At 36.2% G+C, this 26,331-nt stretch overlaps 1 protein-coding gene across 6 annotated transcripts in view; it reads right to left on the minus strand.

The window, feature by feature from the left end:
- Window positions 1-26,331, minus strand: part of SCAF8 (SR-related CTD associated factor 8) — a 165,394-nt gene that overhangs the window by 122,609 nt on the left and 16,454 nt on the right. For all 6 annotated transcript variants that reach the window (XM_026845630.1, XM_026845628.1, XM_026845631.1 and 3 more), the window contains exons 2-7: window positions 16,938-17,021; window positions 15,328-15,372; window positions 11,558-11,719; window positions 8,352-8,508; window positions 6,510-6,640; window positions 2,932-3,108 (exon numbers count right to left, since the gene is read on the minus strand). In XM_026845630.1, the coding sequence (XP_026701431.1) occupies window positions 2,932-3,108; window positions 6,510-6,640; window positions 8,352-8,508; window positions 11,558-11,719; window positions 15,328-15,372; window positions 16,938-17,021 (756 nt within the window). The remainder of the gene's footprint in view (window positions 1-2,931; window positions 3,109-6,509; window positions 6,641-8,351; window positions 8,509-11,557; window positions 11,720-15,327; window positions 15,373-16,937; window positions 17,022-26,331) is intronic.

The following is a 26,331-nucleotide window of genomic DNA, read 5'->3' on the forward strand; positions in this document are numbered from 1 at the left end:
GAGTCTTAGAAACGTCTTCATTTCCCACAACTGAGACTGCACAATCTTTCCAAGCAACATATTACAGTGCTTGACTATCCTCATGGGAAAAAAGTTTTCCTTATAGCCACTCTGAACTCTTTAATTTCCATTTCTGTCTGCTGTTTATAGTCCTGCCGTTATGTCGGGCTGTGCAGAGCCTGGTTTCACTTCTTGCCAACCTTCTCATAGGTGCCAGGAGGGGCTGCTGTTAGGTGTCCCCCAAAGCTGCCTCTGCCCCAGGCTGAACCAGCTCCAGTCCCTCAGAGGGTGAGTACCCCAGCCCTGACATAAACTCCCTCTGGTTTGTCAATGTCTTTTCTGTACAGAGGCAGGGGCAGCAAAACTGAATGTGATACTCTAGATGCAGTCTAGAATAGATGGGACAACCACTTCCATCAGCCACCTGGCTATACTCCTGTTCACACAGCCCAAGATGTTGTTGGCCCCTTTTGCTGCTAGTCAGGGCACTCTCCTGGTTCATGCTCTGTCGTTCTAAGTATACTTAATAACAATTTATTTTCATATAAAGACCAGAACCCCAGAGATTAAGCACCTGTATGTCTGGTACTCAAAGGCTGTTAATAGCTGCTCACTGTACTGTTCCGACACCTTGGGTTTTGATACTTGTATCTTTAATAGTATTGTTACCTGAAATTGATGCATTTTGTGTTAAAGACAGAACTACTGCAAGGTCTCTAAAATACATAATAAAACTCTAGAACTTCAGAGCATCCTAGAAGATCACTACAAAAAACGAGATTTGTTATCAGAAACAAAGCATATCCCATAATTTTCCTCTTAAAAATCTGGTTTATAATTTTTATTTTATTTGGGCATGCTATATGAATTTTGTTACTAGCTACTCTGAAGCACCTCCGGGCTTGCCCTGCGAACTCAGCGTTCATTAGCAGTTGTAGCATCTCTTTTACTTTAGCTAAATCCAAATGAATCTACTTAATGCACTCAAGATTGCTCTGCAATGTGAAACAATGTGTGGTACATGTAAACATTTAAAGGATACACCTTAAATCAGCATGCTCCTGATTCAAACAAAAACATTGGGTTTAGTTTGATGCTTCCTATAAAAATAAATTGCCTTTTAAAGACTTTTTTTAAGGCTAATATGTTTAGTAAAAAAATTATAGAATTATTTATATAATAAAATGGAAATAAAGAGTCTGATAAATAGAACAGTATCATGATTCATGGTCTTCAGCTATTGAGAACTGGGAATTGGGTTGCAGGTGATATTGGTGCTGAGAAACGAGCAAAAAAAATGGAAGAAAAATTATTATCCCCAAAACTTATCATTGCAAAAATAGGATTGCCCAGTACTTACATACATATTAATATGTACTTTTCTATAATACCTAGATTCAGAAATCCTCAAACTTCATAAAAAGGAGAAAATAGGTATGGTAGCACCAATGTTACATTTAAAAAAATATTCTAAAAAGGCATGCTATTTCTGCAAAGCAGCCTAAATAAACTTTGAGTAAAAGCCTCAATGGGTTAACAAGACATACATTATCAGTTCATTCACAGAGAGCTACAGAACACTGAAGAAGGAATCTGAGATGCATTGTAATCTAACACTACTTGTATAATGCAGAGCTGAGGTTCTGATAGATCACATACTACAAACAAAACTTTTCCACAGTTTACAAGGACAAATCTACACAACTAAAAGCTTGTAAATTAGCACATTGCCACAAGAAGTCCTTCTGTAACACTTACCCCTTCAAGGTCCCAGAAATCACAATCATATACATTCACTCTGCTGTCAACTTTCATAACAAGACTCATTGTTAAATACTATTACTGGCATAAACTAACTAAAGAGCATCTGGATGAACTCACTCAAGGTATAGAAGCGTCTCATCAGAATGACAGTTCCCTCAATTTGCTCCAGGTAAGTTGTCCAACATTTAAGACAGTCACTCCTATAAGTACACCTATCCACATAAATGCTGGAATTGATGTGGAATGAAACCACAATACAACATCACATCCTTAATTACTTTTTGTATCTAAATAATAAGGCAATCCCTATTAACTGTATTAACTGATGCATTCATTCACTGGGATTATACCCTACTGGAGCTGATGGTTAAAGCTGATACACGAGTACAGGCCATTTTTTCCTGACTTATTTTTACAGCTGCATTACTTCATTAGTAAAGACAATTCTCTATTATTCCAGAGATATGAGTTTAGCTAGGCAAATTCTAGAAAAATAAGATAAATTGTCCTAATTTAAACTCAGCACTTGTCAAATTCTGAGCAGCTGACTGCCTGAAAAACAAGATTATCTGGGTTAGGAAAAAAACAAAAAAGCTTTTTTGCTTTTCTGACTTCCTTATTCTTACTATTTATTCACTCCAGGAAAATCCTATAGAGGTTATCTACTCACAAGCTGTTTCTTCCAAAGACAAGATTTATTAATTTTTTAATTCTCCCTTTTTTATTCTACCAACATTATACTACTACTACTGTAATTGCCAACATGGTTATTGCTACCTGGCATTCAACTATGTTAGTCTTCTTAAATTCCTGAATTCTGATTTTGTTGTTGGGTTTTTTTTAGACAGACACATATACTGCAACACACATGAAGTTTCTTTGCCTACAGGATTTGTATTTTATATTTTGACATCCTTTAAGAAGTGTCATGTGACTAGTTTTAACTACAGTCATAAACTTATTTCTTCACTTACTATCACTTTGTGGCTAAGATTAGAAGTTTTCTTGGCATTTATAATGCAAGAAAACAAGAAGTTGAACGCCATTTTACTCTTTATACTATATTCACGTATTTTAAAAATCTCTAAAGTCAAACCGTAAAATCTGAAAGATGACTCCAATATATTTTAAAAGTATTTCTTAAAATTTCTATTATTCTACTTCTACCTTATTAAAAGAGACACTTTGTTCCAGTGGATTAAGTGTGTTAGCAGCAGCAGCTGCAGCTGTAAGTTGTGCTGTGAGGGCCTGTAGCTGAACGACAAGACCAGCATCCAGAGCTTGAAGTAGTGAAGGCTGAGGTTTCTGCTGTTGTATCTGCAGTGTCTGTATCAACTGCTGAAGCTAAAAGAGAAAAGGTAACAAATGCATTAAACAAGAACATATTTTTAAAGAGCAGAAAAACCAAAAAATAAACTAGATTTTTTCCCTTCCAGTTAGGAAAAAGAAACCTCAGGAATGCAGTGTCATCTAACCTATGGCTATTATTTCATCTTAATTTTTTTTCATTTATGGCAAATTTTGCTCCCACTTACTGGCTAATTTGTTTTCTGTGGCTGATAAGACATGCAGATGTTTCTTCCTCCTAACTTGCTCTGACAGGTTGTCATGATGACCAGTCACCACTCAGGATTTCCTGCTTTCTAACGTTTCCCTCTCTTCTGTTTCTCCAGTTTGATTCCTCCTCACCTGAAAAAAATCTGTTAGCCTCCTCCACCTTCCTAAAGGCCCACCTATATTAGGAAAATCTGTATGTTGTAACATTTGTGTAGAGAGTATAACTGCACTGTTGCAAGCTCCACTTTAAGATGATGGCAACATGTCAATATGAAGAGCCTGCACTAGTGTCTCTGTGTTAGTCACAAGGAAAAACCTCATGCTGAAACTCAGGTTTGCACTGACAGAATGCAACTCCTTTGCTATGTTAACAAAACATAAAAAGCAAATTAACCAAGAACTGGGAATATAATTTGACTTCCTGCAATAGCACAGACTCTGGGTTCTGTATAACACTATCTTAGGATAAAAATTGCTTAGATGTAACATTGAACCAGAAGCAGCAGCTCTGGGGCAACAGACGTACAGTAACAACAAAGTATGTTACAGTAAAAACAAAGTATGGGTAATGCCAAAAGACAGATGTTGAAAAAATATTTTGGAAAAATAGCATTGAGTGTTTCAAATACTATTTAAAAATCGTTATGGGGTTGTTTCAATTAAACAACTCCGGTCTGCAACCCAGGAGATGTCTCAATTCATACTGGAAGGAGTACTAAGTATTATCAGAGAAGGAACTTTCAAAAGTGTAGTGAATAGGCCTAAGAAATTTCAGAATGTATTAGGATACCCTAAGAGTCTCTTCCTTTAAATTTAGAGTAGAAAAACAGATCACCTTCCATCGTTTTTTTAGAACAAATATATAGTCCAATCGCTTGGTGTATCTTGTTTTCCTTACTACAACTTCCTATTTGTATATAATTTTTTTTAAAGGAGCTTTTCCAATGAGGAAATGAAAGTATTTTTCATGTGCAGATCTATCCATCTGTTGAAGAGAGATGGCCTCATAAAATTATACAGATTTACCTTAACAAAAAAGGACAAGATACTATTGCTATGGAGAGGAGCCCTCCTGAAATACCATGGAGTCAAGAGGAAACAGTCCTTTGACCTTCCATAAGGTAAACCCCTAGAGCATCATCTTTGGGTATTTCTAGGAAAAAAATTGAGCAAATCCAGGTAGTTCAAACTATTCTGACAGAAGATTCTGATTATCTTTACAATCATATTCCATCTCCTCATGGGGTTCACCACTGAATTGTTATAGGGTGCAATTCCTCCCTTATCCCTAGAGCTCACTATAAACTCTACATAAGCTGATTAGATTGATCTTCTTTTCCACAATACATCAAAAATGTACGACCCGTTTTAGAGTTATCTTCTTACTCTTCCTATTCTTTAAAAAACAGTTATACAGACTCCTTATACAACAGAGCCTCTGAAAATGCTTCAATTATTGCTGTACCTCACCAAGAGCTTTCACTGACTACTGCAATAGGCAAAACTGAAGAGCTCCCCCCTCCTTTCTTGGCCGATACACAAAAGACAAGCAAATATGGCTGGTCCACTTCATGCATTGCTCCTAGCAGGAAGGGATCAAACTGAAGAAGCATAGATGGAAGTCCTAGAGTGGGAATATCCTAGGTGATCACCATTCTAGCTGGTTTTACATCCTTGTGGGTCACATCCTTCTTACTCTGCCCTCTCCTATGTCTAGACTCTCACTTTACCTGCATGCATTCTCATCCATAAAACACAATCTTAAGATGAAATCAACAACTTTGGAGCTTGGGTGGGGTGGTGGTGGTGTGGTGTGTGTATGGGGGGTAATGTGGCTTGAAGAACAGTTAGGAAAAGAGACAGACAGAATAAAAGCAAATGTTGCACTTCATCTACCAGTCCTAGAGATCTGCATGAACGTATTTATTGTGTACTCTGTCTCCACATTTCTGCTTTAAATCATCTTATCCCTCTTCCAGAATCCATTCTCTTCCTCACTTTACCATTTCAAGCTAAATATCCAAAAGTTATTTCTTTGTGATCTGCTGTCTTTAAAACTCTAATTTCCTTCTCATCTTCATAATCTTTTTCTTTTGCTTTGTCCTTTTTTTTTTTTTTTTAGAATACTCTCTAGGTAATAACCTTTAAAATTATGTTACTGACTTTCCACATATTTCCCATTCTCATTTCACATCCCTTCCTTAAGAGCTATTCCACTGCGTTTCTTCCACATTTCACAAAGTATTTCACAAACTCATTTTGTTCTGCTTTTCAAAGACCCATCAATTTCTTTCAGTGTAATCAGATGAAAATACTCCCTTCACTTGACTTGTGAACAGACAACTCTGCTTAGCTGAACACTGTAAAACAGTCTCACTAAGCAAAGTTGTTATTGTCAGTATCAGTGCTTCATAACAGCTCACTGGTGACTGCTGTTCATTCATATGCATGGAATATTTGTTTAGTACCCCACAGGTAAAGCATCCCATTCCTCAGTCTAAATAAAAATTGTAATACCAAAGTTACACTGGTGCCAGAGTTCTACCATAAACTGAAAAACAGTGATCTACATTTTTACAGAAAGATGACTGTGTGAGCTCAACTTATGTGGCTGCAGGTTAAGGGGACAGGCAATTCAATGTAGGCTGCACATCAAGCCACTTTTTTGGAGCTCAGCATTTAGAAGCTGAAGAACACAGTCACTTCTAAGATCTTATTTTTGAATGCTGCAAAATAAAAACTGTATTTAGCTGATGGAAAGATAATGAATCAACACACAATGCACTTCCACCATGAGTACATTCTCATTATATAATTCCGTATAACGTTTAGCTTCTTGCGGCATCAATCAGAGAAATATGCTTAAACTGGCACTCTCTTTTATACCTGTATCTATGAAATCTTAATACTGGTCTCGATTTAGTAATCTACAATACTATATAGAAAAATATGTATTACAGACCATTTTATTTGAAGTCACATTCTGCAATAATGTTAAGGAACAAACATGGTTGGTTACAAAAGGTAACAGGCAGTTTAGTTTACCTGGAACTTCCTTGTGATTCACAACCTTCATGGGATAGTTAACATGGATACTGGACACAAGACAGATATACTCATGAAAGCAGTATTCCTTAAGTGTACCCTAAAGACACAAAGTATCAGTGTACAGTGTACAAAAGATTTACCTGTTGGCCTTGAGGACTCTGAAGAATCTGTGCAACAGCAGCAAGGGTATCTGTATTAGCAATCTGAGATACCCAAGGATCAGGTAAACTCTGCACCACATTGGCTGGAGTAACTGGAGTCACAGGTGTTCCTAAAAAAAGTGAAAATCCAATATGCCAGAATATTTTAATGTTAGAGGAAAAAAAAACCCTGCTGTAAAAAGAATAAAGCAGACAAGAACATCCCTATTTATTTTCTACAGCAAAGATTTCTATATTGGAAGAAATAATATTATAAAGATACTATAACCTTCCTAGGACATCAAAACCAGTTATTAAATACTGAGAAAGCACCATATTAACATCAATTTAAACTATTTTTCGGACATACACATAGAGCACACAGAAATAACAGACTTACATCAACATTCCTTAAGTAGCAGGGTTACTTTCTTGAAGTATAGTTCACAGCTCTTTCTGCTATTGAGCTATGGTAACTACTAAAAAAACACTGATAAATGCAAAATAAATAGGTTTCGCACATCAATCCAAATGATTTATTGGAAACAATATATATCAAATGATAACTGTTAGCAATCTACTCAGAAAAATCTGCTAGTCCAGAATTTACTGGACTTGCACTTATGCCCAGGAGGAGTCTTAAGGATTCTACTAAAAATTTCAACCTGCAGCAGCTGAATTAATGAGAATTGACTGGTTTATCTTTTTTTTTTCCCCCCTCAGGTGGAACACTGAGACAAAATCAGCAATCTGATAATAAGATTCATGCTATAATCCAGAATAATCCTCCAACCCTGAAAATGCTCCTACTCTTAGCTCAGAAGTAGAGATACGCTGGCGAACGCTAAATAACAGGAATACTGTTTTAAAAGACAATTTGCACCAGAATTCAAAAAAGCATTAAAGCTATGACTTCAACAATTTAAAGTAATCAAACTAATGAAAATTTAAAATATTGATATAGAAGATGTAGTAAATCCAATCACATATTTACAGACACCAATGAAAAATAAGGTGGATTTGTCTACCTCCCTACTTCTTAGCATAGGATCAGCAAAAGGCAGGTGCCAACCCCAAATTTCTATATGTAAAATTTCCCATATGTTCCAATCCTGATTGAAAAAAAACCCCACAAAGTGAAAAAGGTTGAAAAGCCAGTTTCCCACCATCCACCTACTAAGAAAGATGCCTTAGAGCACAAAATGATCAAGTCTGCATGTCTAATAATATTAGTGTTTGTTAACTTGGGACATGCTCCATGAGGAATTTTTTGCTCATGATTCTCCAGCATGATTTCTGGCCCACAGACTTCAGATTCATGGGAGAGGGAAGCCTATCACTGGCTACAGCTCATGTTGACAATATGTTTTTTTCCACTCAAAATCACTGCCTGTTGGCCAGCAAAAGTAAATGACCACTGTCTGACATGATTCAGCAGGCTCAATCCTGTGGGCAGCAAAAAGATACCAATGTATGATTTCTCTCAACTGCTGAACCACTAATTAACAGTGACTCTATTAACTGCTGTGTTAGGTTTTTAACTCTGTCAGTAATCTATTTTTTTGACTTTTGAGTGCAAAACTAGGTCTTACTGCACTGTTACTCAATCTAAATATGTTTATAATACACAGTTGGAAAGTAAACACAAGAGGTTGTCCCTGGGCTTTGCTACTTCCCTAATCTGGACACTGGCTATAATATATTTCTTTCTAGAATTCATTTGATTTCTCTGAAGTACACAATTGAGATTTTTCAGCACATTAACAGCCAACATACCAAAACTGACAAAAGTGTTTTGATTCAAAGTATGACTTTAATTAAAGTATGATTGTAGTTGTTTACCTGGGGTATTGTTGCTCATAGCAGCTGTAGTGCTGGGCAAGACAGGGGTCACAACTGGCGGAGGAATTCCTGCAGCCATATCCAAGAGAGGCTGAATAATTTCACTCTTGAACACATTATTCTTCTGCCATAAATTTAACACTCTAACAATTTTACTCTAAAATGAAGAAGGGATAACAAAAAAATCTGAGTCATGCCTATCTTTCTTGTTATTTTCAATTATGGAATTCTTAATAAGTAATGTCAATCTGTCTAGATGTAACCATCTTTTGGTTTACAAACAGTAAGAACCATAGGAACAGTTATACTGGGTCACACCAAAGATGTCTAACCTATGAACCTGAGGCTGACCTATGTAAGATGCTTAGCCAACAGTAGAGACACACTATGCACATAGTGACAGTCTTCTCTCAACGGAAAATATAGCAGAACAAAACTAAGTGAATGCTAACACTTTTACATGTTATAAAACAGTATAGAAGGAAATTTACTTTAAGGAAACATTTTAAAGCGTTACTAGTAATTAAAGCAAGGAATTATTAGTCTCCTAAACTTTAACAGTCAACATACGTGAATGCAACTCTGATCTATGAAACAAAATTACTTAGGCGAACTGAAAAATGGACACATACTAATAAGACTCCTAAATACCTCTATTAGGAAAGCAGCTCGATATTTTGAAAGCTGTCTTGATGAAATGAGGAATTTAAACTGGAACACAATTCCCTGTCTACTGAAATTATATAGTAATATAAAAAATGTGGATCACAGAGAAAAATCAAAATTAAAACTTCATACAGCTCCATCAGATGTAACTCATTGTTCAGTTTGCAAATACGTTTCTATGTTACTGTTTTAAACTGCTTCCAAGTATTTTCTTTTTTAAGCTTCACTTCTACCCAGAAACAAGATTTTGCTTGATCTTGAAAAGTTGGATAGTAATGTATGCGACAGAAAAAAGACACCTTCCTTATTTTGAAAAAAAAAAAAAAGTTAGTTGTATTATAAAAGAACAGAAAGTTCTTCACAGGATCTTTTGTTTGCTGTCACAAAGATGGTTTAATTTTTTAAATTCTATAAAACATGACCATGGAGTACTTAACCACGGTGTTTAAAGGAAAAGAAAAAAAAGTCTGTCTGCCCAGAATTCCAGCTGGGTACTTCAACTTAATAGAGACAAGTGCTGAATTTTCACTGCATGGAAGATACAGTTTAGTGTTCCTTTAAAGAAATCTCTGAAGGTTTCCCATTCAGCATTACAGTATGCGAGCCTTTGAAAATTTGTTTCACAAGGCAGTCCCTGACAAGTCCATCATGGGCTCCAACTTCCCTCTTCTACCCAGAACAGGAACATAAAACTATTTCTGCACCTCAGTATCTACCTCCCCCTTGCATTTTCCATGGCTGAGTCTGATGACAGAATCAGTGGGTGGGTTTTTGCTACTTTAAATGAAATGCTACTATACTTCTATTTATTTTTCAAAAAACAAAACAAACAGTTGTGTTTCTCCATTATGCCTTTTCATCAGATTAAACACCAAAATGCTAGAAAAAGGTACATAACCTTGGTATCTTTGACAGCACAAATTTTTGCTGGGTAGGTATATGGTAATAACTTTCACATCACAAAGACTTTCCTATAATACAGAATCCATATGCAACATAGCAGCAAGACTTCAGACTGCAAAATACATTTTCCCTGAGGTGAAAAATATCCTAGAAATGAACCTAACAGGAGCTTTACAGACCATAACCAGACTATGTTTTACTATCCCTCCTCACATCAAACACTTCTAATGGGATACATTAGTTGCCATGCATTGAAATATCACAGAGTAAGTGGCACTATTTCTTACCCTGCAATAAATTTACTGTATTTTCTTCAAGTCAGACACAAACTGAGTACTTGCACCCATACTTGTGCCAGCTCTCCTTCTTCAGCAAGTCAGACTATTTCCATGTTAATATATTTTCCAGAGTAGTAAGCTAAATGATTAAACAAAAACTAATACTGCTTAAGGAATACATCTAAGTGAAGAAATACATAAGCTAACCATCATGCCTATATGTATGTGAAACACTGAAGCAGCTCGAGTTGATCATGCAAACAACCTAAAACCAGACTGGAAAAATGTCATTTCACTTAAACAACTTCTTCAGCAGCACCTCAGAACTCAGCTGCAGAAGTAGTAACACATCCATAGCAGAGTTTTACAACCACTTAAAATTTCCAGATGCCAACATTTTTTCCTGCAGAGGTCCTAACTCCTCTAAAAAGGTAGGAAACCTAAACCAACTACACAAGACATGCAATGGTTGAACGTGCCTTAATAACCTTCCATGGATGTCTTGGGTTTTCAGATATTTGCTTGAAAAATACAATTGTAGGATGGCATGCAACTATTCAAAAAATAATCTGTCTTTCTCTTCCTGCAATGTCCTGACTCACTACTTGACTTAATGAGTAGTATACAAATTTATGAGGAATTATTAAGGGCTAAAGCCCTTATCATTTCAGATCTTTTTGTAATTTTTCAATTAAATAAGAAACTTCAGCGACTGTAAAATCGGTGACAAGTACGAACGAAATTAAGCTTCCTGCACCCTCTGCTATTTCCAGCCAACCTATTTTAAAGATAGTTTGATAGCAATGTTGACTACTATGGGCCAAGGGAACAGCTGAACTATTGGGTCAAACTGTTCAAGTTAGGCCTTATTCAGCTGTCGGTAGATTCAGTATCAAAGGAAAAGTAACTTCCAAAATAGTTTGCTGTTTTTCTATTACTCCTTCAGTCCACAACACACTAGTTTGTACTGAAGTTACTACTACCAAGAAAGATTGTTTATTCCTTGAAGAAACCCGTTCATTCATTTTCTCACTGAAGAGGGGAAGAGGACAATAAAGGACTGACTACAACTCCCTATCCTACCAAATGCCCACTTATTTTTTTTCCCATCAAAATACATGAATTCAAGTGACTGCAACCTTCCTTAAAACCTTTTTGAAATTCTAATTAATCTAACTGGATAGGTCTTCCCCTATCCCTACCTTCAGAGAAGCAAAATTCAAAGAAATACATATAAATGTGTAAGTCTACAATAAGATCCACTCTAGCAAACAAAAAGTGAGATCAAAATCTTTATTCTTTACAGATAACATACAAAGATTGCTTCAATTAGAGAAAAAACTATAATAAGTGGCTTACCTTGTCATCCCCAGGACAACGGTACAAGTTCTGGAAAGTGCTGATGATGTTATTACTGAATCTTGGAGCAAACACATCCTTTTCTTGTCCAAACTGATGCCGGGACTGTCTTACAATGGAGTCAATGACATACAGACCAGGTACCTTGTATTCTGGTTTACACTACAAAGAATAATAATTTAAAATGTGCATATGTGAAAAATACCAAAACCCCTTAATGGCAGATTAAGTATGAACAGTCCTCTCTAACTTTAAATGGGTCAAAGTATTACCAAAATGTTCTCTATTTAATGACATCCTCAAAAATGAAACTCCAAAACCAACTAACCTTTAATGTTTGAATTATAACATCTATATGCATTCTGCAAATATGCAAATGGTTTAAAATCAAATTACTACTACTAAAAAAATATTTTTAGAATTTATCTATTAAAAATTAGCACATGAACCACATACTCTTTTTAAATGCAGGCACCTACTTTAAGAGAACAGCATACATCATGACCAAATTCTTAACAGTACATTGGGACTGGCTGTAAATATAATTCAAACTATTTTTGTCCTTCTTTATTATCAAAGCAAACATTAAAGTTATTTGTTTACTTTATTTTACATTGTTATAAGTAGCATGTGGTATATCCTGCTCCCACCAGAACAAACTCTGTTTGGCTGGGAATATACCACTGATACTTATTTTAAAACTGCGGAAAGCTTGCATTTACAAACAGCATTGTATTTATAAAGCATGTCTGCTAACTACAATACTAATTACTTTGATAATTTTACTTACTTCACAATTAAAGCTCCATTTATTGACTTTCAATTGCAAAGTATTTGTACCAGACTAGCACAAACAGTTTTAAGACAGAATGAAAAGTATTATAGACGTCATAAGTGATAAGTCACCACCAGAATGTACTATAACATGGACTCACTTCATGAATATTGGTTGTACACATCGCACAAGGTACTATGAAAAACATGGGAAAATATGCCCATTCCCTCTCTGACCCAGATACTGTGAAGATACTATGTGACACATTAAATTCATTATCTCTAATACAGTGTTAAACAAACTCTTCAAACTACTAATTTTATCATAGCTTGGATACAAAAGTCCTGTTTTGAAAAGTGCTGATTTGCTAGCAATCTTTATTTAGGCTCTAAACATGGTTCAGTGTTTTTAAGTATGGCATTCTCTATTTTTAGGCATGTGTCCTTTTAAGAATAAATGTACATGATTAAAATTATGAAATTAAAAGCTAACTGCATACAATACACTGTCTTCAGAGAATCACTTCAGTGTGTTGTAACTACTCAAATTTTAGCAAAATTATTACCAAAAATAATAGTATTCTTTATACAGAACAGACATGTATATGACTTTTCACAATAACGAAATTAGTAAAAACACAGATATTTAATAAGAAAACTCAGCAAATATGCTAGGTGGAGTATTTAAAAACATGGCACGTGCAGAAAGAACAAAAGATTGTAAGTAATATAGCAATATAGAAGATGAAAGAGGAAAATAAAATACAAATAAAAAAATAAATAAACAAGAATGACAGCTGGGGCAGTGAGTCTGCATATCCCCAATCTAAGTTTTTTTTACACAATGCACATTCACTTACTTTTCTAGTGAATCTAAGCAATAACATAATTTGATTACTCAAATGATTCAAGTCTTGCTCTCACAGTGGAATATCCTTACATATATGGAATATGGTCATTTGACCCCGAAGTGACATCTTGTCAGAGAATAAAACAGCCAACAAAACCAACAGAGCAGTGAGTTGTGTCATAAAACAAGGAATGTCACCGACAATTATTTCACCTGAAGTTTCAGTAACCTCATGAAATTAATTTTGAAGAAAAAAAAAAATTGGAGTAGGAAAGAATCAACAGTAAACTAATTGAGATAGCACTGACATCACTCTGGACAAGTTTATGGCTGATTTTAATGGAAGATTCAGTAGCTTTGAGCTTTAACTTGAAGTGATTGCTTCCAGAAAAATAATCCAATTATATTCCAAATATAAAACTCATGTCCATAAATATCAAATGGCTAGAGAAGCGCTTTCATCTACTTACCTCTGATTCTACTAAAATAAGAACTATTTGATATTAGTAATAATTTGCATGTTTCACTAAATAGTTCATGAAATACTGAAAAGAAGACATCAAACCTAAAGGGAAACATCTAATCCAGAGTGATCATTAACAAGGTCGTCCATAATAATATACATCTGCCTTCTCTAAGCACCAGAGCAAAACTCCCTTATCAAGTAGTACTAGACACCAAACACCAATGTGTGATAACCCACATTCTTAGCAGCTTGTGGAAGGGTCATCAACAGCCTGTCCAGTTCCTGACAAACTACCATTCAGAGGATAAATCTTCTCTCATGCCTCTGAATTCAGAATTGCCAATCACAGTCACTGCAACTAAAAAGCAGTATTTGGAATTCAGGCAATTAGGATTAATTTTGGGACATGAAACTGCAAATGCTACTGCTCAGAGATGGGGAAGATGTACACCTGCTCTCATCCTCCTATAGCCACATGTAGTATTAAAACAGGGATCAGAAGATATTGATCCTTTTTCTAAGAGATGGAAAGAAGTCAAAAGCAATGATCCAAAAGACAACTACTTGACAAAACAACAGCAGTGATGGTAAAGTATCCTCCTAGTCTTTACTTGTGCCATGAAACATACATATGACACCTTTTCCATATAGGACTGGTGTTCTAGTACCTAAATAATTCATTAACTGTTCTGAGACAAGAAGCTGAACCTTGTTTACACTGCCCAACCACTGCCAAAAGGCACTGGAGCATACAAAGGGCACCAAGGACTAAAAGGTAATGAGGAAGCCAGGTTACTGACACAGAACAATCTAGACTGCTTCATAAAATGGACAACAAAAGAAAAATTGCATCCAACGTTGCAACATTAACAATAACGTCTTTAGCTTGTTTGTCAAAATAAAAATGCAATTTGATCATAATTTACTCCTATTTACAAAAGAAGAAGAAATTCAGTACCTAAATGATCAACTGAACAAGCAAGTACAATGCAGACAAGGAGGAAAGACTCAGAAATTGGAATCCATGCATTTCCAAATGGAGATACAATATGCAAGTTTTACCCAAGAATAATTAACTGCTACAAGAAAACAAAGCTCTATAAAATTCTTTGTTATTCCAAATTTGTACATTAACACTGCATCTTCACAAAATGTAATTCTAATCTAGCCATATAAATATTTTTTGTTTTAAATTACTAGCAGGAACCACCAACTGAAATGTTACATCTCATGCTCCACAAAAGAGGCTGAATGGTCATCTTTCCTTCAGCTTTAAAATCTATGGGAAAACCTAGCAGAAAAGCAAAAGCAACTGTCACTCACCAAACCACTTTTAATTCTTTTACTGTTAGCTGTTCACATGGACTACACTGACAGCCTCTTTTAACATTAAATGAACGCACATAGAGGAGTAGTCCTAAGACAGTATCCACAGTCATTCAGATCAAAGTATATCATAACTACAAAATGGGGACAAAGTATTTATCTTTCTGCATCATGGGTTATGATCACCTACTGATAATTAGCAGAAACTGAACATGACTAAAAACTGAAATAAACTTATGTGTGATAAAAATATTAATCCATATGTATACCTAAAACCCAATCATCTTCAATACTCTCTAATTCAAAATGAGGACATTTTTCTCAGTGCTAACAAAATATCCGTGACTGACTTACCTTTTGAATGAATTTCTCAACACTCTGTACAACATGCTTGTAGAACTGCAAAATAAAATAGTATTTCAACAGAGGAGAAAATCTTGAGATACTTATACTTGTTCAAGTCATGCAGTATTCATAGTAAAACCAGAATTAGAAACCTTGGTCGATTAACCAGCAATCCAAGATCTACAGCTGAGTGTGCTGTCTTCCTTAAAACTTTTAACAGCATATAAAAAGAGCTAATCTCACTTTTTCTCACCTTCTGAAGGTTTTTTTTACACAGGATTTTTTAAAAATAAGTTGTGCTTATTTAGTGAGAGCTGAGAATAATATAATTGTTCATTCAAAAACATTATTTAATTGTACATGACTGAAGATATTAACCTAATGTTACTAAGCACAGTACTTCTCTGTATTTATTTTCCAAGTGTTCACTTTAATAACCTAAAAACATGAGTATAGGAAGACCTTATAACATCTACTGAATACTTTTTCTTAAAAATTGGCCTGTTTTTTTTTTAGCTCACGTGTCATCACAATGGCTCTAAATCATCTCAATAACTGCTCTACAAAATTAAATGTTGTTATTGAAATGATAAAGAGTGGAAGCAGGATTTCCAAGTTAAATACATGATAATACATTTTGGTATAATTTAATTGCTTAATTTATAGAACCATTTACTATCATTTACTATTGTTTATGTCCAATAAAAGTTTTCATAATTTTCATTATATTGAAACACAGACTAATTTACATAGACTTCACATATTTAAGCAAGCCAGTGAATTTCACTCTTCTGTCATCAAATTACTCTCTCTCCAAATCACACAAAATCCCAATATGGACAGATTGCATAATCTGAAAATGTATCTGCATTCCCATAAGAACACAGGTAGGAAGAGCATAAGTTCATGGCTTTTAGCTTTTATCCTATCCTCTTTTCCACCTGTCCAGTTTTCACTGAGTTTCCATTTGTTTTAATGCTTAACACTAATGGCATACTTCTTTCTTTCACCATTTTTCAGTCCTATTTTCTGCTGCTCCATTGCTGTTTGGCAATTAGTTTTACTTTGAGGCAAGAAAGTCTTTAATTAGTGTACTAATGCTAAAACTTAAGCACAGTTCGTATCTAAGCAACATCAAAAATAGAATGAACACTACCATGAAAAGTAGTCTAGGAATTTATAAAAATTAGATAAAACTTAAACAACTGTACTGATTCAAAGACCAATATAGCTTATATTTGGGCAGGGGTGGGGTGTGTGTGCGTGCATAATTAGTTTTATATTTATTCATCTGTTCTCAGGAAATGTGTTTCCGTTTTAAACTGAGGGAAATAAACTCTGTTTTTCAGACCTGATTGAACAATCAAGTTGGTACAGAGTGAAGAGTCAAGTTGGTGTAATTCTTTCTCACATACAACAACTAGAAAATGGAAGTCACACAACAAACTACACCTTCTGTTGCGCTCCTGAAAATCCCATCACTACATTTGATCGTAACTTGGAAACTACAGAGAACAAGAGAGGTGGAAAGTTCTGCAGGAAGTTCTTTAAGATATTTAGTTATTCTGATGCAGATGCAAAATGGAAAGGAAGTCAAAAGATGTTAGCCAATTTCTTACCTTTATAGCCTTGATTGCTGCCTTGGTGATCTGTGTCATTTTAGCTTTAGAAATGGGTGGCTTATAATCATTTAGCGAGTACAACTGAAAAAAAAAAAAAAAAGTTATCAGAAATATATTCTGCAGCTTTAAGTAGTATAAAAATAGATTATTTTTCCACAAGAAAATGCCACTTTTAATTCTGATCAAGTTTTAAATATATATTACCAGAAAAGGCATCTCCATTTAAAAAAATATTAAATGGTCCAATGAAATATAATGCAAGATCCAAAATGCTTAAAAGACAACAGGTTTTTCTTTGCAATGGTCACTATACACCTAGTTTTGCTATCACTAAATATAGGAGACACCTGCAGGTGAAGTTACAAAGGAAATACATATGATATGCAAATATGTTAGCTCTCATTAAGTTTTTTCTTCTAGGGCAAAAAAATTAATACACTTAACTACCTTTATGGAAGCATAACAGATGCTTAACCAAAAACTTACTATATTCACCATCATATGCCTGCTGAATCAAATATCTTTATTTTCCATTAAGCAAAAAAAAATCCAGCCCAGTGAGAAAGAGCATGTAGCAATTCTATCACTTAAAACAGCAGATCTGGAAAAAGTATAGACTTCCTTCATTCACTGCATTAACTCAAGAGATAATATATCACTAGTATTACAAATGCTTAAGCAAAAATCCATCTGAGTTCTCAATTTTAACACAGCTTTGTAACGTCATGAATGTCTAACCACCAAAACAGCCACAGTATACAAGTAGTGGAGTTTTGCAACAGTTTTCTCCCAGAATGCAGTAATAACTCTATTCTTTTTACTCATACATGCATCTCCCGGCAGAAGCAATCCAGCATGACATATACTCATCAGAAGTTTGCTGCATAGTGAGAACTGTACATTAACCAACTTCATAGCTATGACTGATAAGTGGTAATTGGAAACAACTCGTTCCTTCACACTGAGTCAGGACTCCATCATCCAAGGCTATTTACTTGCTGTGAAAACCTTCAATCATTCACAATATATGGCTTTGAACAAAATGCTGCTCTTTTCTCCTTCAAACAAATCTAGGTGTTAACAGAGGTCTGTCTAAGATTTGTTGCTGCCATACATATAAAGACCAGATACAAAATACCAATACAGTTTTAAAGACTTAACTTGCATTGTGTTTTTGTCTAAAACATTCATGTTTATAAGTATATTCGCTCAAAAATAGAGCCCTGATAATTGGAATGACCACCCACAGTTTTTTAACTTTCTTCCTAAAGACAAGAAGAATCGGGAATTTTTCCATACAATGGCCTCTGAAACAGAACCAAAGCCAAAAGACTGCTCTTCCCTCCTACTACACATCCTGACCAATGCAATATATTGAACTAGATTAATATCCATAAAGATATTAAGAGTATATTTAACTTCCTAAGATTCATTCAACTTTCAGCAAATGGCTACCTCAGAAAACATAGTGCAATAATTTATCATTCTGAAGCTAGTATGTAGACATTCTTCAATTGTATTTCAGTTTTCACAACAGGATTTCTTCTCTCTGCATACATGAGATACTTTCTTCTATCCTCTCCTGTCAAAACCAGTTTTAAGTAAAACTTTGCATAACTATCTAAAGACAATATGAAAAAAACTGGTTTGTCCAAGCATAAGTATCAGTGTATCAGCTTGGAAGGATTTCCATTAAAACAGTGAAGTTATAGTCAGTTCACAGCTAGACATCCATTTTTATAACAACTGTTACTACTTCTCACTAATGCTAATTGCTGTTGTAAAATATTCTGAATTATTTATGCACTTCTTACACAACAACAAGCTTCTAGAATCCAAATACATAAATGCTCTTCATCACCATGAGGGAAAGGGAGAAGAGGGGCAGAAAATCAAGAACCTCCCATCAGTTTCTTCTGTTTTATACTCATAGTTTAGTGCTCAACTTCAGTTACACACAGGTGATTTACCAGACTGTGGGTCACTCCTCCTGACACTCGGTGGTGTGATGTGCAACTACAGCTAAACTACTTCTGGGGCCACTACAGTGCCAGAAACAGTTTTCTTGCACTCGGGCAGTGCCTCATCAGACTCAGTTTGGGTATTCCTGATCAGCACTCTCAAAGCCCAAAATACTAGTAAAATCAATTGGCATCAACCTAGATTCCAGTAGCCACCTTGCCCATCTGAAAACAGTCCTGGAAGAGATAGGAACAGTAGCTCCTTCACCTATGACACACACAGATATGAGGCGGCAGAACTGCTGACTCACATAGATAAACTGAGACCACACCTGACCAGTTCATCAGCTTTGAAATTACCAGAAAAAAACAAGGGAACAGAGTGGTTCAAAGCACTGAGTAAGCTACAACACAGTGCTGGAAAACACAAAGAGTTGCACACAATTGATTCTGAAGCACCAGATGCACGCCGTCAGGTATCTTGGTACCACACATCCAGAATATGCCAAAACCCAACAGGATCAAATAGGTTGTTGCTAGCATCCCATTACTTTCTAACAGGTAGGAGAGAGCCCAATTTAGCATCAAGTTTAAGGATAGACAATTCAAGACGGAAAAAAAGAAAAAATGAACCAAAAGAAACAGCAAAATTAAAAATATAATTCCATAGAGAAAGACTTTTTGGACAATAGATACACCTGTTTTAACAGCAGTTTAAAGGAAAATACAAATCCCAAATTTATTCCCTGGAGGAAGCCAAGAAAAATATTGTCCTACTGAATTATTTTTCCTTAATTGTCTTTAAAAAGCCTTTAAGTGTCTATAAAACATTTTGTTTTGAAAAGTACATTCAGTTGGAAAACTGGTAATTTATGTCTATCTGTGCATGGCAGAAACCTGAAGCAGAATCATTTGTATTTGGGACAAAGTGAGGGCCCAGTATCTACTTCCAATTTTGCAACATTTAATGCAACACTTGCTTTTTGCTTTTGAAAAAATTAATACTAAGTTTTACTTACAAACTCAAGAAATGCAACATTTCTTAAAATTTCTTAACTCAATCTGTAAGTATTAAACAGAATTTAACTATAGAAAACATAGACATCCCCAGAATGGTTTAATGCATACATTTATAAGTCAAACAGGAAATCCTGTCCACTTAGAATCATAAAATGGTTTGGTCAGAAAGGACTTTTAAATACCACCTACTTCTAACCCCCTGCCATGGGCAGGGACACCTTTCACCAGATCAGGCTCCTCAAAGCCCCATCCAACCTGGCCTTGAACACTTACAGGAAGGGGGCATCCACAACTCCTCTAGCAACCTGTTCCAGTGTTTCACCACCCTCATCATGAACAATTTCTCCCTTATATCTAATCTAAACCTACCTCTTTTAGTTTAAAATTGTTAAACCTTGCCCTATCACTACAGGTCCTGGTAAAAAGTCTCTCCATTTTTCTTATAAGCCCCCTTTAAATACTGACAGGCCTCAATAAGGTTTCCATTAAGCCTTCTCTTCTCCAGGCTCAACAACCCCAACTCTCTCAGCCTGTCTTCACAGCACAGATGCACTCCAGCCCTTTCATCATTTTCATGGCCCTCCACTGGACTTGTTCCAACACATCCACGTCCTGTGCTGAGGACCCCAGAATTGAATATAGTATCCAGGTAGGGTCTCCCAATAGCAGAATAGAGGAGAATAATCACCTCCCTTGACCTTTTGGTCACACTTCTTTTGACACAGCCCAGGATACAAGTGGCTTTACAGGCTGCAAGCACACATTGCCGGCTCATGTCCAATTTTCCATCTACCAACATCCCCAAGTCCTTCTCCTCAGGACTGCTCTCAATCCATTTGTCCCTCAGCCTGTATTGATGCCAGTGATTGCCCTTGACCCAGGTGCAGGAGAACCTTGCACTTGGCCATGTCAAACTTCACGCAGTTCATGTGGACCCTCTCCTCAAGCCTGTCAAGGTCCCTCTGGATGGCATCCCTTCCCTCAAGCATATGCACTGCACCACTCAGTTTGCTGTCATCTGTAAACTTGTTGAGGGTACACTCAATTCCACTGTCCATGTCATTAATAAAGATACTAAATAGTATTGGTCCCAATATATATCCCGTGAGGGATAGCAGTCATTACTGATCTCCATTTGGTTACTGAGCCATTAACTGCAACTCTTTGGATGTGGCCATCTTGCCAATTCCTTATCCATCCAATAATAAATCCATCAAACCCATCTGCTCTACTGCTAAACTGGTAGAGAAGCAAGACTTAGTTGCCTCTCTAGTAATGAAAACTATTTTTTCATCTAGCACAGATGATTTTGAAGACAGCAGGCACTTAAAGAAATCAGATATTCTTGAAATCTAGTTAAAGAAAAATAACTGCAGTTTATTCAGGATTATAAAATATGAAAATAAAAAGCTACAAATATTTGTATTATTTTTGTTTTTAAAACTTGTGCTTATATTCTAGCTCATTTCTTCCTGTACGACCTTTTGTACAAATGCTTAGCCAAAAGTTTGCTATAATTATTTCTTGATCATGTTTTTGTAAGGCATTCATGCTCACTGGCAGATAACTACTTGTCCTCATATAAAAGAAGCCTTTAAACAAACTATGAAAAAGTAGCAACATGGCTAAACACTAAAGTCAGGGAAACTACCTGAAGTCAAATTATATATTTCAGAAAATCTGGAATGGTATCCAAAAAAGGGAGGGTAAAAAAAGCTCTAACAGGTAATGTACATGTGAAAAAATACAGCAACCAAGTTTGAGAAACAAACAGGAAAAAACATAAAAATAAGCCCTTTTCAGAACAGAAAATGAATAGCAGATCTATTAGAGTGGTCTTCCACAGCCAGAAGACAATAAGCACATAAGGGTGGACTCATGGGAGATGAAGCCCTACAGAAAAAGAACCCTCTCCTTCTCTTTTTCGATCTACACACTGAGAAAAAACTGTGGAGACTTCCCATAGCAGAATCCTCCTCAAGTGTGTTTATAAGAAGGTGAAGAACAAGCTCACAATGTTGAAAATAATTAAGTGCTAGAACAGAACTCAAGAATGAAAGACCTACTGGCTATGATTTGGGAATTCTCACTTAAAACAGTCTTAATCTTGTAGCTCTAAGAGACAGGAAAAAGCAACATGAATTTCTGACAAAGGTTTAAGGGCAGAACTAGGACACAACAGATCAATTAGGTTCAATGCTTGTACCAGAAAAAAAATGTTAGCATTACTCAAAAGAAAAGAATTAGTGGGTGCACAGATAATTCCATGCAGCTATTTTAAGGAAAAGCCACATCCCAGTCTCTTGTCCTTCTCTGAAAGACTCAATGATCACACTAAGAAAACGCTGATATAGTCCACCTGGAGTACCAGAAGACAGTTAAGAAAGATCTCTCACAAACAGCTCCAAGAAACTAAGCTCTCCTAAACAGGCCCTTGCATGACAAATAACCTGATCAATCACTCCTTAAAGACAGCCAGAAAACAATTTGAATAAACAGATATTGTTTATAGTAGAGGGAAGTCCCAACAGAGGACTTATGCTGGGGATTGTGTCTGTGCTGTCACATGTATCCTGGATAGGACAAAGTTGGACTATCAAAAACTGCAGAGGAATATCAGTGACGCTCACGAGTAATAAAAAGGCAGACAAATTAAGCATGAGTACACATGAAGTAGTGGACATTGGCTTTGAAGCTGACTACTGACATTCAGGAATGGGATCTGCTGATACACGAGACATTTCTTTGAAAGCATCAACTCAACAGTAAACCAGAAAAATCTCAGTAGTAAAACCAGCAAATGGACTTTTAGAACCACAACAGTTAGGCAACTGTACTAACCTACAGGGCACTCTCAACCTCTCAGTACTTCTGGAATTTTTGCCCTCCCCTCTAATCTCAAAGGCTGGCAAGAAACAATTACGGATAATGAAAACTACAGAGAAACCCTTAAGTGAAGAACAAAGGTGGCTAGGACTCTTCAAACCGCAAACAGGATTACCAAAGGGATGGCAGGTATCAATACAATCTGACTAGGGGAGATCAACTGGGAAGGATGGGAACTGGAGGAGTATACCAAATGAGATGAGCAGGGATCAAGTGAGAGCCAGGCTGGTGGATGTGGCTCCACACTGCCCAACGTGGTTTTCCTTGACCTGGGAGGGCAGCTCTGGTGTGCCTTGGAAGGACCTGACTCACCCCTGGACTGTTACCACCAACTTGCTAAGTCTGTGTCCATATACCATAATGAAACACACCCACTCTTTTATATAACTGTATAAAATACAGTTAGCTATCTGTGTGCTAGTATAAAATACAGCTCTCAGTTTAAAAGAAGTTATTCAAATGAAGTTTGAGCCTTATCACATCAGGCAGCTGCATCTTTTCCGCAATAGAAATACATTTTATTTAAGACTGTCAGAAGTGAAACACTGCAGTCTTCAAGTGGCAGACAAAACCAGAAGTTTCAAAGGTTTTGAAGCACACTAGTCACATTTACAATACAAGCTAGAAGAAGAAAGCAAAGGAGTAAACACACAAACCATTATGCACACTTAAAAAAACTCATGCTTTACAGCTGAGGTACCATATGATTCCATGAATTAAGAAAAAAAAATCTGCCTGATTTTATTCACTAGCCATTTACCTGCTTTTCTGGATAAACATCAACTCATATAAGACACTTGCCCAAAAAACTGATCCATATTTCTTTAAGCATATGATCATTATTGCCAGATATTATAGCAGCCTTCCAGTCCTTAGCATAGGCCTACAGGAAAGATGGGGAGGGACTCTTTATGAGGGAGTGTAGTGATAGGACAAGGGGTAATGGCTTTAAACTGAAAGATGGAAGAAATTATTCACTGTGAGGGTGGTGAGGCACTGGAACAGGTTGCCCAGAGAAGCTGTGGCTGCCCCCTCTCTGGCAGTGTTCCAGGCCAGGCTGGACGGGGCTTTGAGCAACCTGGTGTAGTGGGAGGTGTCCCTGCCCATGACAGGGGTGCTGGAACCAGATGATCTTTAAGGTCCCTTCCAACCCAAATTGTTCTATGATTCTATGATATGTGACCACCAGTCAAACCTGTTTTCTCTTATTTTCATAAATTCACAGTTGGAAGGACTTGCATAGTGAAAGCATTTGCATCACTTCTCATGTGAAAAACCACTAAGTACAGAAACTTGTGCACTGCTGTAGTGAGCATCACAGTTTAGAGTCTTTTTTAAATGTATTCTAAGAGAATAAAATTTTCTCTCTACACACTGCGCATCTATCACCAGTTGATGATATATACACAAATCAAAATCCAATTCAAAAACCACCTCACATGTTGTTGGATCAATTTATTTTTCCTGTTCATTTAGTAATTGATTTTGCACCAGAAACTAAAAAGCATATGCTATTCTAAACAAAACCAATATTCATCTCCCAGCTATCCTAATATCTAAGGGGGAAAAACAGTCTACTGGTATTTGCCAGGAAAAGAGCACTGCTGCAAAGAGCTGTGTACTCATCCAAGGGTCATTCTGACACAAAGGCTCTCCTGAGAAAAGTTACTACAAATATAACATTTGGGAAAATGATGCTTCAGTAAGACTGATTTGAATACACTGAAAAGTTAAACCCTGATAAAAAAACCCTATAAAAATCCATTACAAAACTATACAAAGCTTTGTTTTGTACTGTTCATTCCTGAATTATGGCACATCAGTCAGAAAAACTGAAGGTGAGACATACCCTCTCTAAAGGTAGATGGCATTATCACACACAAAATTAACTGAGCAACAGAAAGAAACTGCATGTCTGATGCTGAAGAAATCAATTACTTCCAAAGAACACAACTGTTAAGAAGGAACAAGGACTAAACTTCTATAGAATTTCATGTGGCAGCAGGGTGCAGAGGGAAGTCCAACACAATCATAGACAAGTCATGAGGAGTCTGACTGTACCGGTAAGAGAAACCATTTCCAAACCGTTGGCTTAGTTTTTGAAAAAACAAGTGTTAAATAATCAAGTTAGAAAGAAGATTAAATGCAGGTTTCCCATATGACCGTTTGGGAATAATTTTATTTTCCTCTGTGAGAAAAAGCACAGCAAAAGTAAAGAGAATACTTTCAAGTTACTGTTAAAAGTACCAATGATTTTTCAATTCAGTACATTTAATAGTAGTATACATTTGACTGCAATGTAAACGAAAACTTAATGTTCTATCAGATTATTCTAGAAAGCTGTGGAAAAGGCTGAACTGCCTATCTCAAGTATTCTAGATGAGTGAACATGCTCAGCTTCAAACACATTGTAAACAATACTGGAAACTACAAAACACAAACGAACATTAATCTTCCTAACCCATTTATAGCCAAAGAAAACACCTGATTAATTTGCAGTGAATTGTTGTGGGGGAAGTTGTTTTACTGCTTTGCTGTACAATGATTCCATTCAGCCACGTTCTATGGACAACACCATTTTGATAATTAGGTGGGGGACAATCAATAAACCTTTGATAGAAGTATGCATGTTTGATTAAACATCGAATATAAATCACAGGAAGTTCTTAAAGGGAAGCCTTGAATCTGAATGGCACTTCAGGGACAAAATGAGTCCACAAAGATACGTTTATCACCAAATTCTGTCTCAACGCAAGCAATTCCCAGGGTAACGATCTTACAAAGTAAGAATCAGATGCCAGCCAAATGGCCACATAAGCATGCCACAGCTTATTAAGACAGCACTGAAAGTCTTCAAGATTATCAAAGTAACAGATTGTTTTAAGGGTGGATTTTTGTTCTGGTTTTATAAGACTAACTCTAAACTGTTTTGTAAAAGTAAGTGTTGCTATTTTGTAAGTTCTCATCCTAACACAACTGTACAGAAATGTGACAGACACAGAGGGTCAAACGTACATCACATCATCATAACTATCAGTAATTCCTCCCCACCTCTCTTTAGTAGTGTGCGTAACAGCTAACCAATTCACCTTGAAGTCATGTCTCAAAAAACTTCCTTATCCATCTGTGTTTCACTCCCCCAGCTTGTTGGCCTTGTGTCACACCAAAACATTCAGTAGCACGACTTACTGCCACAGGAAGGTAAAAAAAACCCAGCATGGTAGCTTATACTGTTAATCAAGTCTACTGCTTAACAGGAAGGTAAATTGGAAAATTCTCAGTTGGAGGACTTGAGACAGAGACTTGGGTGTGGTCATGGAATCATAACTCATGCACATTCAGTGGCAAGAGGAAGACCCTCTCACCATATAGACAGCAAATATGCCAAGTTCCTTCTCCAGTCTCTCCAAAATCTCCTGAAATTGAATATACACTCCCTTCTTTATTTACCCTCCACATCCAAAGCCTCACCAAGTCTTGGGATGTTCTTGCCAAATTTCACCCACCCCTAGTCAGCTTGGCCA

Source organism: Athene cunicularia (assembly GCF_003259725.1).
Source record: "Athene cunicularia isolate RWA chromosome 3 unlocalized genomic scaffold, athCun1 chr3_part1, whole genome shotgun sequence".
Classification (NCBI taxonomy): Eukaryota; Metazoa; Chordata; class Aves; order Strigiformes; family Strigidae; genus Athene; species Athene cunicularia.